Source organism: Ptiloglossa arizonensis, chromosome 10 (assembly GCF_051014685.1).
Source record: "Ptiloglossa arizonensis isolate GNS036 chromosome 10, iyPtiAriz1_principal, whole genome shotgun sequence".
NCBI lineage: Eukaryota > Metazoa > Arthropoda > Insecta > Hymenoptera > Colletidae > Ptiloglossa > Ptiloglossa arizonensis.
The window spans coordinates 16,371,258-16,388,155 of record NC_135057.1 but is presented as its reverse complement, the minus strand read 5'-3'; the positions used below and the strand labels follow the sequence as shown (position 1 = coordinate 16,388,155).

At 33.1% G+C, this 16,898-nt stretch overlaps 2 protein-coding genes across 11 annotated transcripts; one reads left to right on the top strand and one right to left on the bottom strand.

Annotated features, from left to right (window-relative positions):
- Positions 1–80: 80 nt before the first annotated feature.
- Positions 81–5,526, bottom strand: LOC143152453 (adenosylhomocysteinase-like 1). Of its 5 annotated transcripts, none has more exons than XM_076322590.1 (11): positions 5,408–5,524; positions 3,820–3,867; positions 3,250–3,334; positions 2,824–3,017; positions 2,418–2,742; positions 2,210–2,360; positions 1,976–2,128; positions 1,744–1,909; positions 1,332–1,578; positions 1,120–1,240; positions 81–1,030 (listed from the first exon to the last, which is right to left on the bottom strand). In XM_076322590.1, the coding sequence occupies exons 1-11, from the start codon at positions 5,507–5,509 to the stop codon at positions 1,024–1,026; spliced, it is 1,599 nt and encodes a 532-aa protein (XP_076178705.1). In that variant the 5' UTR covers positions 5,510–5,524; the 3' UTR covers positions 81–1,023. The 5 variants fall into 5 exon arrangements, with proteins under 5 accessions (XP_076178705.1, XP_076178706.1, XP_076178707.1 ...); XM_076322591.1 differs by having other exon boundaries at positions 2,824–3,005; XM_076322592.1 differs by lacking the exon at positions 3,820–3,867.
- Positions 5,527–6,508: 982 nt separating this feature from the next.
- On the top strand, positions 6,509–16,349 carry Rhogapp190 (Rho GTPase-activating protein 190). Of its 6 annotated transcripts, none has more exons than XM_076322585.1 (23): positions 6,509–6,704; positions 7,950–8,299; positions 8,367–9,277; positions 9,354–9,563; positions 10,104–10,290; positions 10,378–10,493; positions 10,563–10,715; positions 10,781–11,019; positions 11,089–11,290; positions 11,367–11,537; positions 11,614–11,865; positions 11,938–12,116; positions 12,274–12,457; positions 12,552–12,760; positions 12,847–13,260; positions 13,361–13,603; positions 13,979–14,176; positions 14,538–14,629; positions 14,704–15,082; positions 15,165–15,293; positions 15,364–15,414; positions 15,478–15,586; positions 15,675–16,349. In XM_076322585.1, exons 2-23 carry the CDS (start codon positions 8,129–8,131, stop codon positions 15,871–15,873), a joined length of 4,998 nt encoding a protein of 1,665 aa, XP_076178700.1. In that variant the 5' UTR covers positions 6,509–6,704; positions 7,950–8,128; the 3' UTR covers positions 15,874–16,349. The 6 variants fall into 6 exon arrangements, with proteins under 6 accessions (XP_076178700.1, XP_076178702.1, XP_076178704.1 ...); XM_076322587.1 differs by having other exon boundaries at positions 6,509–6,745; positions 12,570–12,760; XM_076322589.1 differs by having other exon boundaries at positions 6,509–6,745; positions 14,577–14,629; positions 15,490–15,586.
- Positions 16,350–16,898: the final 549 nt, after the last annotated feature.

Genomic DNA, 16,898 nt, shown 5'->3' with positions numbered 1-16,898 from the left:
ACTTTTGTATAATAGTATCTTAAGTAGTACGTTGTTGGAAAAGGTATAGTAGAATGTTTAAATCAATAATATGAACGTGCTCGTGTTCAAGGCATCATAGATGTTTATTTATTTTCTATTTATAATTATCGATATTTTTTATCGAGACATAGGTACGCCCAATTATAAAAGGATTGATCTAACAAAACTTTTACCCGTACTAATTATTTGTTTTGTTTTAAATTATTATGTACATAGTGAAATTGATCAACATTTCTACTGTTACTCTCTTAGAGAAACGGAAACACTAAGTACAGGTATAAACAATTGCTGTTTCAATGAGCAAATTGAGAACAATGATTGGATGTAATTGTCGCAAAGACATTAATTCATCAGAAGATGCATGTTATGTATTTCAGTGGATCATATGACGACCAATGTCTTGCAATGTTCAATTCTCTACGTATATATACACATTTTCAATGATACCAGAAAAATTGATGTTCTTTGCAACTACTGTTTACAGAAAATAGTATCTAACAGATAATGATAATCTCAATTACAATTTCTAATCGCGTAATGTATGGCATTAAAAACGTTTCACGCGTATAGATCTTTACCATACACATTCTTTTCTAATTTTTTGCCATGAAAAATTGGCATTTGGCAAATTTCAACTCTAATTTAATCCATCAACTGCATATCTGACTGTATATTCGCTCACATTGTAACTTAATATGTTATGTTTGTGTAAAAATTAATTCAATACATACGTTCGTTTATGTAACTTCTAGTATTGATTATTGCAACCAGTGCTGGAACAATATTTCTGTTGGAATCCACGGAAAATATTAATTTGTGACAATAAAACAGCTTAGAATCAGGTTAAAGATAACAGGAAACCTTATCAAAAATTTCTATTGATCCAGGTAAACGAAATCAATAGAAGGAAATTTATTGAAACGAGGCAGCTTTTTTTAATGCTCATAAACGTAAAATTTCAAATATTGTACATATATTGTACCATATCACTCGTCCATATTTTTAATAGCTGAAATAAATCAATCAAAATGTTAAATAGTAATTTAAAATCATAAATAAATACATCATTTCAATTAGGGTGGAAAATATTATACGAACCGATAATAATTAGGCTTAAAAGGTCCAGCCTTATTAAGTCCCATGTATTTTGCTTGTTCGTCCGTTAATTCCGTCAAATGTGCATCAAATGTTGGTAGATGTAATGAGGCCACGTACTCGTCTATTGCACAGTGTTATTATTTTATAAATTATTTTGTTATTGAATGATAAATTGCACCAAAACATAAAATACCCGATCATATATTGCTTACCCATCTTTTTTGGTAGTAGATAAACGTCGCTTTTATATCGTCCTGGAGGCGCGTTAAAAAGTTCAATAAGCGCTAACGCTTGGGTAGCAGCTGTAATTGATACAACAAATGAGGGAATGCTGGAACAAGATAAGTTGACTAAACGGCCTTCCGCTAATAACACGATGCGCTTTCCATCTGGCCAGATAACATGATCCACTTGAGACCTTACTTTTTCCCAAATTAAATCAGGCGTGCGTAAACTGTTCTGTTAAGCACATATTAAAGGAGTCTTAATGTCTTACCAATATATTTCTTTTTTTTTTTGTTCTGAAATATAAGAAACACGAGTTTTTTCTCCCTAAAAAGTCTAATCGAAGGACTAATCGAATTTTAGAGAAACTAACATTCTATCATTAAAGCTTAAACGTACAATATCTATTTCTGTATTGCTGTGTCCCATATTGCACACCACACATCCGTTCTTCATCTTGTCCATATGTTCTCGTGTAACTACATTTTTATTGCCTGTTGCTGTAATAACAATGTCAACGTTTCTGATAACTTCGTTTAGTTTCATTACTCTAAAGCCATCCATACTGTAAAAAGAAACATTCATGAACAATTGAAATATTACAATACGTATTTTTTAAAGAATTATTTACCTAGCTTGTAAAGCACAAATTGGATCAATTTCAGTTATATAAACGATACATCCCAAGCCTTTAAGAGCCTGACAACAGCCTTTACCAACCTCGCCATAGCCACAAATTACAACTTGTTTTCCACCAAACATAATATCTGTGGATCTTTTCAAGCTGCAAAAAAGTACACAAATTAAAGCAATTAACAATGTATATCTTCGATATATTTCAGTGATCGATTTACAACTAATTTACCTATCGATAATACTTTCGCGGCAGCTATAAAGATTGTCAAACTTGGTCTTTGTTACGCTGTCATTCACATTCATGGCAGGGACGGATAATTTTCCTGCTTTGGATAATTGATATAATCTATGTACACCTGTTACGCTCTCTTCGACGATTCCTGAAATTTAACTACTTTTAATATCTTTGTTACTGCTTCGGTACAAAGTAAACAAACCTTGAATCATCTTAAACATAACGTTATATTTTTTGAGCATTAAATGTGTTGCATCTCCTCCGTCATCCAGTATCATATTAGGTTGCCAATTTTCAGCTGCTACACATTTATCGATACACCACCAGAAATCTTCTTCTGTTTCGCCGCGCCAAGCAAAAATTGGATAACGGGCATGAGCAAGGGCAGCAGCCACTTCATTTTGTGTTGAATATATGTTGCATGCTGCCCATCTGACTTGTGCTCCCAAATGTACTAAGGTTTCAATGAGGATAGCAGTTTGAGCATTAATATGAGTACACCCCACAATTTTAGCATTCTTCAGTGGCTATTTGAAATAATACTATTAATAATTTCAACATTGTTTATTAAAATTTATTTTTGCTTTCACAATAGATAATATGTATACCTTATCATCAGCTGCACGTTTACGAAGCGCCATGATTCCAGGCATTTCTTGTTCAGCTATTTCTATTTCTCTTCGACCAAACATGTGTTGGTTAATATTACGTACGCAAAAATCGGTGAAACCCTTTTCCGTTTTTTGAACTTTTTCACGTGGCGAAACATCATCTTCATCCGACGAACTTCCTGTATAAGAAGCTAAAGTACAAAAGTGCCAGAAAACGAATAGGATTAGTACCACAACAATGTGCACATGCAACAAGCTTATGAATATGTTTGGTAAAATAAATTGTGATTATTAAGTGCATGCTACAAACATAGTTACCAATAAATTTACTAATAATATTAATATATGTTAAATAAGCATACAAATAAAACAATAGAAAGTAAAATAATTAATTAGTAACAAGTAAAATGGACTTGTTTTTACCAGAACTATAGCTATCTGTGCTGCTGGCTGATAAAGAGCGGCTACGATAGCGGCTGGACTTCTTCAAGGCTCCAGACTTGGAATCCTAAACATTTAAAAAATTATATTAATTGGGAGATCATTTATATCCTTTGTCATGAAAAGGGCTGCACTGAATTGAAATGGGCTACAAACAGAAGAGTGCGAATGAAACTACTTTATTGGCCAAATGGACACAGATTAATATGGACGACATATAGCAAACTTTCTACTCTGTGTCATGTATCACTTACTTTGGGCATATTATTTACATAATGAAGTAAAATAAATAAACTCTTTTTTGCAGTACACTATAAGATTCATGGACAATTAAGTGCTTAAATTCATAATTTCAATTATATTTCAGAAAGACAATCGTTCCATTATTATCCTGTGTTATTTGACAGGAATACAAGAATGATAAACTCATTGGCACATACCACATTTATATAGTCATGGGAATTAAAGCAGCCCTGAGGAAATTGCAAGGATCACTCTATGGAAAGGAGTACAAGTTTACTTTGTGTTTTGTACACATATATTCTTACTTACTAATTTTGTTCTCGCGCCGTGAAAGGCATTATTTGATGCCTCTAGGCTCTGAAATCACAATAACCACCATTTCATGATTCAAATTGCATCAAGTTTCTATAGTACAGTCCGTAGTTTGGTACAAAGCTCCCAAAGGTAGTACTTGTACGTAAAATTTGAAGTATTTTGAATACAAGTTTTACGTATGCAAAAGTACTTCCCCCTTTTTGTAATTACTCCTCATTTACTTTTATGACGCTCAAAACATTGGTTTAGTAGTGCTAATCGTGCCACGCCTATAAAGTGTATTTAGGCTTGTAATGAGCGATGCATGAGTGATTGGTACCGAACCTACGGACTACTGTGAGAATAATGCTCTATATGTAAAATAATATAAGCGCCCTTGACAGCAGGCAACGTGTGTAACAGCATGCAGATCACCTTTGTATAATTAGAGTTGAAGCTATATAGTACACTATGCATTTAATATGCCATTGAGAATATTTGAAAAACTATATAATTCTTTATCACAATACAATTGATGTGCTAGACAAAAATGTTATATAAAAATTATTATGATAATATTATACAAAGAGAAGTAAATAAAAAACATAAATTAATAATAGGACAGAACTATTATATTAATAAAAATTGTAGAAGTCAAGTTAAATGTTACTTTAATTTAGGTTTGGCTTAATTAAAAAAAACAAGGGTTAATGTTCTATACATATACAATAGTAAATGAAACCTTAAATTTTATAATACATTTTCACACTTGATTTTATTATTTAATTGATCTATAAATTACAAAAAGTAACTGTAAATATGTAAGATAAATTAATTAGAACCCTCATTGCTTTGAAAGACATATTATTCTCAACAAGAACATGAATTGTCTCTTAGGTTCATGCCAATTACCATAACATTACTTCCATATTGCGTAACTCTAATGAACTGCTAACTACAATAGATTTTACAGGATATAAACATGTATCTTCAACAGTTTTCAACTGTGTTGCATAACATTGTTTAAGGCTTTTCATTTAATTACAGTAAACAAATAATTGTTACATTTTATATAGAGAAGAATTTAATTCTTAAACACAATATATTCATAAATTTCATTTATAGTGAGTTATAATACATGATAATGCCAAAAGGAATTTACTTGTTGGCAATAAACAGAAGGTATATACAAGACCATAAATTACTACCATGTGCAGTGTTATGTAACAGGAATATGTGGTCACAAGACCTGAAAGGGTTGGGCTGAAACGCAATAGAAAAATAAAACACAGGTACAAAAAAGATAGACAAAGGTAAATGAAAGATGGTGTATAAAGTGTTTTAAATTAAAAAAATCTAAGGAGGATAATGGAAAAAAACTCATTTCACTGCGTAATCGTTCTCCTTTAACAAGTTGAAGGTACGAATTAAAAACGAATTCCGTCGTGTTTGAAAGTGACTTAATTAGCCAGAATAACGTCGACGGTTGCAGATACGATAATACCCATGCCACTCGACTGTCAAGTTTTCGCGCGCGCAGACAATCCAAGTTGAAAAAACATCTGACTACTCATATATTGGATGATAGTGTTTTTCAATTTACCTTATTATTTGATGCTGGATCGGTGACAGGTCCATCGATTACGGTATTTCTATCCGCTTTTCCTGACGATGTACTGTTCACGGCATCCCCGCTGTCAGCCATTTTTGATTCCAAATCAGAATAGTTCGCTCACTTTGGCACAGGTGGTGTTTTTATGCGTTCACAGGAGCGTAATTCCGGTGGGCACTTAGAGTCAGCCGCTTTTTCGTCGATACTGTTCATAAATAATTAATTAGGTTTAATAAATAATGACGGTATTGACATATTGTCGTTGTTATAATTTAAAAAGTGTAATAGTTTTTCTTTATTTGTATTCGGCTTTTACAACACCTGAAACTTATAAAACGACAATATTTTTATTTATTAAAGGTATAACGCTATTTACACCAAACGACATGCAATACATTTATCATTATTAATCTTGACAAATGGATCTGTAGAAACACTTTTCGATAATAATTTCAACGTTCCACTAATTAGAAATGAAAAAAATTCTGAATTTGATCACTTAATCGCAAAAAAATAACAATATTTTTAAAATACAGGGTGTTTCAGAAGTACTTAGTTTTTTTTCCCGGTATATTCGACTGGTCGTGTCAACTAACAAAGAAATATCGTATAAACATTAGACATAAACATATGTAGGTCCGTAAATGCTTTCTTTTCGAATTACAATTCATTAAAGTTGTGCATTTAAAAGCGACTACTTGAGCAAAAGAACAAGCTTCTTTTTATTATTATTATCAAGTACTTAATTTGTTACAATTGTAATATATTTTGTTATCGTATCGTATCCGAGTAATGTTAAATTGTGTTGACTCATCTGACAGATTATTCGAATATTAACAATCTTTCAATACAATATTGGTAAACAGACTTTATATATCTATAGCTTGAAAAAAATACATCCAAAGATTTATAATTAATACATTTATTTGTAAATATAATCGCTAGAATACGCCGGTAAAATTTAGTCAAATACTTTAAGAATACCCTGTATGAATGAATCGTAGGAGCACGCTTGATACGGCCTTGTTCTTGTTCGACGCATACTATCTACCCTGAAAACATTAATCGCCTTGTGCCCACCCACCAAGATGGCTCCTTTATGGGGCAATACTCGATGTTTGACGTGAAGTTATTTACACACATCTGGAATTAAACGTTCATTGGGGCGAGTTTTGGACATTTTTTCGGTGTATCGCGTACGTGAAAAAAGATTGAGAAAGAACGCGTGGCTGTGCAGCGACGAAGGGTCGATCGAGTTTTCGAAGGAAAAAATTGCACAGAACGGCCGGTTGGTGTACTAGTTGGCTCGTCGAACAAAAATCTGTACAGGTAGCATAGTCTTTCGATGCCGTCGGCAGGACATTCTGTGATCAGTTTCGTGATTCTGTTCGATTAAATTGTATGTGTTCGTTATGTTCGTTCTCCCAGTCGCGTACCTTATTGAAAATTCCTTTCAAGCCCCGGGACACTATCGTCGGTGTCAAAATTGACCGCGGTTGTGTGTACAATGCATATTGATCTACTCGTAGCTGTCATTTGTATATCGAATAATTTGTGTTTCTGTCGTATGAATTCGTGTCTCGTAAATTTCACATCAATTTTATCGCTGACATTTAGTCGATTATTTCAGTAACGAATAAAACCGTGTAAGAATTCAATAGGGCGATTTATCTACGTCGCGATAGAAATGCTCAGTCGTTCTAGAAAATATGTACATACATACATATTTTTTTTTTTTGTCTAGGAGAGGAATGTCATTGTAACAGTTTCTAAAGTTATTTTTCATGTCAATCCTTTGATGGCTGTAAAACACAAAATACGCGTTATTTACATGGAGGTTTATATAAAATTTGCTTTAAAGACATTTTTTTTGTGTTTTATTACGATGAATCCATAACCTGTAATACGTTACGAGACATTTACATGTTTGAATAAATTTAGTCGATGCAAAAATTATTTTTGCGTGAGATATGTATGTGTTGAATATTTAATGCAATGTATGATTTGTATGATCATGGCGTTTGCAGAAATAAATAATATTTCAACATGGTCTTAAACGTGTTATTGACATGAGCTATACGCAATGAATACTGTAACCAAGGTTTAATAGAGATTTCAATTTGACTTTCATAAATATTGTTTTGCTTTGTTCTTTATTCAGTTGTAAATATTTTCTTTATAGATACTTAGTGCTATTCCATAGAACCATTGCTCATAGCTGTGCTAAATTATACGTGTTACGCTTAATGAAAAATACGAAAATTAAAGATTCTCAGCAATCTGTGTTATTAATGTCTAGTGATATTAGTTGTTTGCAATGTCACAATAATAATTCTAGATTAATAAAGTTTAAATGAAATTTTGGGTAAATGTCATTTGTCTATAAATATTTATCTGTGAATTTGTACACTGTATGCCATTTCGAATCATCATATTAAAATGGTGTGAAGAAAAGGAAAAGATAAAATAAAAGAGCACATTGTAAAAGATGTTATCGAAGGGAGATAATATTGGTTTTCATACAAATTTTTAGATTCAGCATAATGACCAAAGGAATAAAGACAAATTTTTAATGGTTGCAAAGACAAAGGAACACAAGAAACTATTAATAGCGATATTTAAAAATGTCCTGAATAAAATTTGGAAGGAAAAAGATTTTTATTTTCGCACATATTAATCGTATAAGTGATTTAATCAAGTTAAGCTTTAAAAATGGCAAGAAAAAGTGATAATATGAAAGCTATCAATGTTGCCGTTGTCGGCCTTTCTGGTACTGAGAAAGACAAAGGGCAAGTCGGTGTTGGAAAATCATGTTTATGTAATCGCTTCATGCGTTCATTGAACGATGATTATAATGTGGACCATATATCAGTGTTATCACAGGTAATTGCCAATAATATTGATATACTTTTAATAATTACTGTTATTAATGGCAATTATTATGTTGCAGTCGGATTTTAGTGGTCGAGTGGTAAATAATGATCATTTCCTATATTGGGGTGAAGTTACAAAAACAGCAGAAGATGGAACTGAATATCAATTTCAAGTAATAGAACATACTGAATTTATAGATGATGCATCGTTTCAGCCCTTTAAAGGCGGTAAAATGGAACCTTATGCAAAAAGATGTGCAGCCACTAAAATTACCAGTGCAGAGAAGCTTATGTATATTTGCAAAAATCAATTAGGTATAGAGAAAGAATACGAACAAAAAGTTCTACCAGATGGTAAATTAAATATTGATGGTTTTCTGTGTGTATTTGATGTAAGCGTTGTGCCGAATAGAGCTGTAGAGAAGCAGGTTGAAATAGTAGCAAATATACTGAACAATCTAATGAAAACTAAAAAGCCTATAGTTCTAGTAACTACAAAGAATGATGATGCAAATGAACAATATGTAAAAGAAGCTGAAAAATTAGTAATGCGTAAAGAATATAAAAGTTCTATTCTAATAGTTGAAACTTCTGCTCATGAAAATATTAATATCGATTTGGCATTTATAATTGTGGCTCAATTAATTGATAAAACTAAAACCCGTAGTAAAGTAACACCATTTGCGGAAGCAGCAAGAGCCAGAAAAGAACTTCTTGACACGTCAACAGAATCTTTGCAAAGATTGATTCGAATACATGTTACCGATTATCGTGCACTGTGGTCTCAAGCATCAAAAAAGTTGTCACAACATAAAGAATTTACGACGTTTGTGGAACTTTTTGGTATTGATGCAACCCAAAGATTGTTCAGAAGACATACTAAAAAATTGAAAGAGGAACAAGTAGAAAAGAAAATACAGGGATATTTGGATATGTTGCCTGATATTCTTCATGAAATATGCCCTGATGTAACAAACTTAATTAATGAGTGCGTTTCCAGAATAATTACTTGATTGAAATTAATAAATATAATTTTAACTAATCTATATGTTTAATTTTTCTAGAGAATGGTCTGCAATTCAACAATATATAAAGAAACATCCTGATTTTCATCAATATTTCTATGAATGCCCTGAGGATATTCCATGGATTGATTGTGATTTTGGTGAAAATGATGAAGCAAAGATTCCTTATGATGTTTTAGAAACACCAGAAGCTGAAACTGTCTTTAAGAATCATATAAATGTGTTACAACAAGAACAACGGCGATTAGAGTAAGTACTATAACGTATTCGTCAAAGATAATTATTACGTAAATAGGCAAATATTTCTTGATTATTCGTTATTATAACTGAGATGTGCTAAATTTTTGCTACTTATGGATAGCAAATAGATTATTCCGCATATATTTCAATGTAATCATTTAAATTACATACTCCTCAAAATTCTAGCAAGTAATATCTGTACGCAATACATTAATGCTTTGCTTTATTCTGGGTGGCGTTTCTTTCTGCAGACTTCCCAAAAGGTAAATTGTGCTTTTTACTGCTTCATAATTTATCTTAAAAAATATTTTCTTTTTATTTAGAATAATACATTAATAGCTTTACTAACTTTTGCGCAGTACTCTGTATTTTTGGCATATTCATTTATTTATGTTTCTTCTTATGTCATTGGAAGACAAACGCATATATTATGGTATTATAGATAAATATTTTACAAACATTGAAAAAAACATAAAAATTTATGTTTAATATATTCAGCAATATTTGTGCGTAAATATTTATGCATAATTCACATACATTGTTCATTAGATGGAAAAAACAGTTTAAACAACTGTTAGAAGAAACTGGATATGTTACACCAGGAAAGCACTTGTCTGAGGTCAGAGTGCTTTTCATGGGTAGGGAATGCTTTGAAGCTCTTTCCCATCACGATTGTCAAGAAATATATGATCAACATCAGAAAGAAATTATTGAGAAAGCAAAACATAATTTCCAAGTAAGAAAATATATTCCTATAAGATGTAACAATAGAAGTATTTAATATTTTTTGTTCTATTACTATTAATTCTGTTTTGTACTTCAGGAACTACTACTAGAACATGCTGATTTATTTTATCATTTCAAAAGTATAGCTCCATCTGGAACTATAACACAAGACGACATTAAAGAGATAACAGATGCATTAGTGGATGATTTTAGGTATGTAACTGAAAATGTTTCTTTTTGTTTTGTTTTAAAAGATATTTAATTGTTGGTTGTGATGTGCAGGTATAAAGCTTTAGATAGGTTGGATCAAGATAGAAAATTAATGCTTTTTCAACATCTGGGTTTTGTACATTGTCCTATAAGGGAGCATTGTCCAGCTTATCCAAATTGTATGGATGCACTTATAGAACGAATACTTGGAACAAAAGCCCATAGGTAGATTTATAAAAAAAAACTAAAAGAAACATTTGTTTACCATTACTAAATTTATGATCTTGCAGGCCTCCCTCATGGAATCACAGTAGTCAGTGGCAGTTAACATCTGATAATAATCAACTAAATTTAGTTATACTTGGAAGTAATGGACTCGGCGAGGAATTTGCTCGTGAAATAAGAGCCCAAACAGAGGACGATGAAGTGGAAATTGATTGTCAGTTGTATACGCTTGGATACCGAATTATTGACGGTGATGTTGGGCTACCGCACAATTCATTCACTACTTCTGACTTTATGCCCCATGGTATGTGATAATTACTATAGAGCTAGTTTTATGAACTGATAATTTCGAAACAATTGTTTGAATTTACAGGATCATTTTGCATTTATTCAAACGAGGATTCGTTCGAATATATCCGTTCCTCTTTGGAAAAAACATTGCTGTCTAATCTGGAACAAGAGGATAGGTTACCATTTCAAGGATTACCTATTGTTATTATGTTTATGCCAGAATCCAGTATAGATGAAATGGAAACGATAAGACTTCGGGAAGAGGGACAAAATCTTGCAGACAGGTACTATTTATAGTTCTTAATTTTCTTTAGACATTAAAGCAAATATTTAATTAATAATTAATTCCTTTTACAACAGCTTACAATGCCCATTTATCGATGTTTGCATAGAAGATTTAGAGCAAGATAAAAGGTTTCCTACTCTGCTTGTGAAAGATGCATTGCAACAACTTATACAATCTATAAATCACAGAGCTGGTTTTCTGAATATTTATCAAAGTGTCATTGAATGTTTAGAACCTGATATTAGGTGAAATATCAACAAAAAACATCATATGTATCAAATGAAAGAAAGAAACCTTAATAGCATCTTTTTTATTTTCCAGAATAATAATGTGTATGTTTTGTGGAGATCTTTATTCCGTGGAAAACGTACTTGGTCCCTTATTAAATCATCAGTGTTGTTTTCTTAGCGGCGATCGATCTATTGTTTTGGAAACATTTTTAGGAGAATCGAAGCGAAGGGTCGAAGTTATAATTTCAAGTTTCCACGGTGCAAATGCATTCAGAGACGAATTGGTACACGGTTTTATATTAGTTTACTCGACGAAGAGGAAAGCATCACTCGCTACTCTTAAGTATGTATAATACTAATAATATTTACTTACATGTTCTGAGAAAACTCTTTTTTTCACAACTTTTTTTCTTAGTGCATTCTCCATGAATATACCAAACCTACCGATACAAATAATGGCAGTGACTGACACTGGAGGAGCTAACGCTTTTTTCAGTAATGATTTGAGTCATTTACTTATCACGGAAGGAAACGCAACCGCAGATAGATTACAAGCACATTTTATGACATTAGCATCAAGTTGTCAACAAAAAAGTATGGCACAAGTTTAAAAAATTTTATTTAAACTAGGGATTTATACCGAAACAAAAATACTGATATTATACCGAAATAATTTCAGTTTGAAGTTCCTAATATAAATACCAGTTTCTTGTTATAGCCAACATTTTCATTTTTTTTTGTATTATCACAGCGGCATTTTACACTCCGTTTTTCAAAGAAGTTTGGGAGAAAAAACCTGAAATTGAACAAGCATTTAATATGGAAGAACCGGGTAATTTGAATGATAGCGGTGAAGGAACTTTAGAATATTCTGCATTGCATCCTATGCCACCGCCGCGACACGAAAGTTACCATCTTCAAACGCCAGATGACGGGTAAGTAATCTGTAAACAATCTTTAGAATATTATGTACTTCATGTTGAGTAACGCTTAAATTTATTTGTGGTGCAAAAGTCTAACGTGAAGTAGTATGTCTGTAACTTTTAGAAGCGGCTCTGAGTCGTATGAGCAGTTAACTCCTGATGGTGATCTCGGAGATACAGGTTTGAACGAACAATTTGCGGATAATAGAGCCACACCTAGCGACGACAGTGACATTTATAGTCAAGTAGATTTTTACAGAGAAGAACGAGAAAGAGACTTATTAAAATCGGGGGATATCACGAACAAACTATCCGGTTAGTTTTGTGGTGACAAAGTTGCAAAATTGGCATTCTATGCGCTTGCTATGATTTGATCTTTTTTTGTTTTTTTATTGCGACAGGTTGGGTGAAGGAGACGTTTATGCATCAGGATGGAGTAACTAATAGTTACTCGCACAGAGCATTCACTACTGGTAGACGACACATTTCCCAAGCGAAACCGCGACCGAAAGGAAATAGTCAAACGTTGAAACAACCTGGAAAAATTAATTTGAAAGATTTTTCAAATGTAACAGACGTCATAGCTAGAATGACAATAGGTGAGAAAGATGAGCACGGCCCTAAAATGACAATGGATCATGCTCCTCTTGCTACGCCTGAATTAGTAAATCTAAGCTCCGAATACGCCCAAGTTAAGGATGTCGTGCCGAGCCTTTATCCTGGTTACGATGGCGATTACATGTATGCTTTAGTGCAAGATTCTATTGGAAATAATAAACCTAAATTGCGCTATAGACGTGATAAAGGACAACCCTGTAAGGATTTAATTAAAAAGAAAAAAAAAAAAAAGAAAAAGGAACTCAACGAAATTTGTCTATTCATATACGTATACTAATAATGTTCCTTGTTTTACAGCATACAGCGATTCTGATTCAGAGTGGAGTTCTTTAGAGAGACAAAGGGGAGTAGCTGATGTTCTATGTAAAGTGACTAAGAAACCAGCAACACATAAAAGAATACGTAAAAAACGCACCGCTATACCTGTCGCTGCACCTAAAGTTCCAACTTTGGCTAGTATGGGAAGCGGAGATGGTATTGTCGGCCTCAATTACAATGTTAAGGAAGATAAAAATTGGCGAGGAGATCCCGTAGAAAGAGGTACATATTTGTAACAATACCGTATTTTTTCGTTAAGAGTAGGTGGTTCAGGATCAACGAGACATGATTTTTGAGTGATCGTTTCCCGCTTCTTTCTTACAAGACAGACAAAGCATTGTTGTACATGTAGGTGGAGTATCAGATGTCCGGAAGACGCAACGAATAATGTTTCTCATTTGTTTTTAATCTCTTTGACTCGCTTATATTCCATCTCGCTTTCGCCGTTGCAGGGCAGGGTGAATCTGGAATTGTGAGGATACTGCTTAGATATCTGTGTGTGGGCCAAATCTAGCCTTACACGAAGAAGTATTCGATTTTTGATCTATTTAATTGCAAAGGTATACTGTAATGTTTCTGTGTCATTTTATCTTACAGGCTCTAGCGAAACACAAGATAGTTCGGAGTCTAGTGATCCGGATCACACTTCAAGATCGAGAACAAAATTGTATAAATACCCTGCTGCTAGCTTACGAAAAAGATTTGGGAATTCTTTACCGCAGCAACATCTACCCGCAACATTGCAACATTCATTTAATGTGAAGCATATGGTTCAAGATACGTACAGTGCTTCTTGTAAGTGATAGTAAAAAGAATTTGAAACCATATTATAAAGTTACTTGAAATCAAATGGTTTTATTAGAGATTTTGCATGCGACTAATATGCAAATATGAAAAAAGAAACTAATTGTATTTTGTAGCGCATTTATGGTGCACGTTCAACATTTTTCGTGATCGAGCTTTAAAAACAAAAATGCTTTAACTTTTTTAAAATTTTTAATAGCACGTATATACTCCTAGTTTGACGGTTATATGAAAACTGCATAAATTTAAATGTTAAATCTTTAAGTCTGTATGGACAGGATACGACAGGAGGTTTACATAGAATTACTTCTTATCTTGTATTTCTTATTGCATGGAATCATTGTTATTCTAGCGAAGCAAAGGAGTGACAATACCTTTGGAAATATTCCAGATGATGAATCCAGCTTAGACGTATCATCGCCACGAGAAATTAATTCTCCAAGTGTAAGTAAAATGTATATCTGAAGGAATGAAGATAAATCTAGGTATAAATTATTTTAAAGACATTTTTTTCTTAGTTTGGTATCTTGAATAAGGGTAAAGACTGTGACAAGTTAAATAGGAAGAAGGACAAACAAAAGGCAAAAGAAGATGAAAAGTTGGAGAAACGTCGACAGAAAGAAGAAAAGCTTAAGAAACACGCGGAGAAGGAAAAAGAACGAGAGAAAAAGAAACAAGAAAAAATAAAGCAGACTAAAGGAGCCGGCGGAGCATTAAATCAAGGACAGCAACAACCACTAATTGAGGACTTTGCCCAGAGTGAAACAAATCGTATACCTTTGTTTCTCGAAAAATGTGTGCAATACATCGAGGATAAAGGACTAGATTCGGAAGGGATATACAGGGTTCCTGGAAATCGAGCCCATGTTGAACTTTTATTTCAAAAGTTTGAAGAAGGTGAATTACTTATATAGTTACATTTATGCAGTAATCTACCCATGTAATTGATTCATTATATCCTTATATTTAATTACCATAGACGGGAACGTAGATATACATTCATTGGACATAGCTGTGAATGCTGTTGCAACAGCTTTAAAAGATTTTTTAAAGAGGCTGCCACCGTTAATCGACGAAGAACGTATGAGCGAACTCGAGGACATATCGGGTAAGATGTACAATTTTTATGTCATTTCTTTGTTAAAAGAATGGTTTATTAATCTTATTGTTGGAGTTAGGCGCTCGTGGTATTAACAAACCAATGTCCGCTACGTGTATTAATGTGGAAGGTAAATATTTTTTGAATTTAATGGAAAAAAGTTATCAGTTAAAGCTGAAGACAAATTTTTGAGGATTCATTTCAGATCGAAGCTGTAGATTATTGGCTTTACGCTTAATGCTCAACAAGCTGAATCCAGTAAACTTTGACGTACTCAAATTCATCTTTCAACATTTTGTAAAGTAAGTTGTCTTGTTTTTAATTAATTAAAATCAGCGTTTTAACCTTTTCTAGAATTGGAGAAAAATTGAAGTTTTTATGTTCTTTCAGAGTGGCTGAGAACTGCAAATTAAACAGTATGGACAGTAAAAATTTAGCAATTTGCTGGTGGCCTACAATATTACGTATAGAATTTAACGATCTTGGCAGATTTGAAGCAATGAGGCCGTACTTGGAAGACGTTGTTCAAACGATGATCGATCAATTTCCTTTCCTGTTTTGTGGTGAAGAAGCTATCGTAATGGTATAGTGAAAGACTACATAATGTTTAATCATACAGTTAGAACTTCGTACGAGGAACGGGAAGCAATTACGTGTTACGCGATCCGATGGAATGTGTGCTGCTTCTGTAATCGGATTAACGTTCACTCCTTATGATCGCGAATTAACAATTGATTTTGCTATAGTTTATACTTTGATTTTACCGTAGCGGGTTTTAAACAATACTAGGATAATTTTCTTATGACGAAAAAACAGTCGAACAAATTAATTTAAGTTCACGTACTCGTTCCATCGCGAAGTATGACTGACGGAGTGATAGATTGATGGTCCTAATCTTGGCTGTTTGCAGGCCCGATAATAACGCGAGTAATAAGAAGTCAATCCATGTGTCATAACAGTATGCATGTATCATGTTGGATGTATTCAGAGCGATGTATTTATTAACATGTATTTAGACGTAAAACTCGGTATTTGATAATAGCGAATAATCCGTAGTAAGCTCGATGTTGCTTTTTTCTCATTTTCTGTTGTTATTTTTCTGTTCTTACGTTTTCTATAGAGTAGAAACTGTTTGCCGTATGCGACGTGTGTGTGCGTGTAAATGCGCGAGAAAGGAAAGGAGAGTGAAAGAGAAATAGCGCACTCTTGTAATAGAATATTCGTATTCTAAAACGCGTTAAAAGTGCACACGGTGAATAAAAACCTGGTCGCACTACTACAAATGCATGGTCGCCATACATTATGCGCACCTTGCGCATCGCGTACGCTTAGGAAAAAACCCTTTCCGTACTAGCTGCGATCGTGCGGGTAGATCTTTCTTCACCGAGTATACTATCTCAAAAAAAGTATGAAATACTCCACATACAAAGTTTCTCCGATTCATGCGCATTTTATATAGCAACAATATCAAAAAGAAAAAAAAAAAATGTTCGAAGTGTTTCTACGAGTAACTAGACTTGTCACATCAATCGATGATCGTTTCTTAGTTTTGAAAGTATTTATTAATTTGCATCTCGACGATGTGAATTTTTGTCTTGAATCAGTATTCGAAAA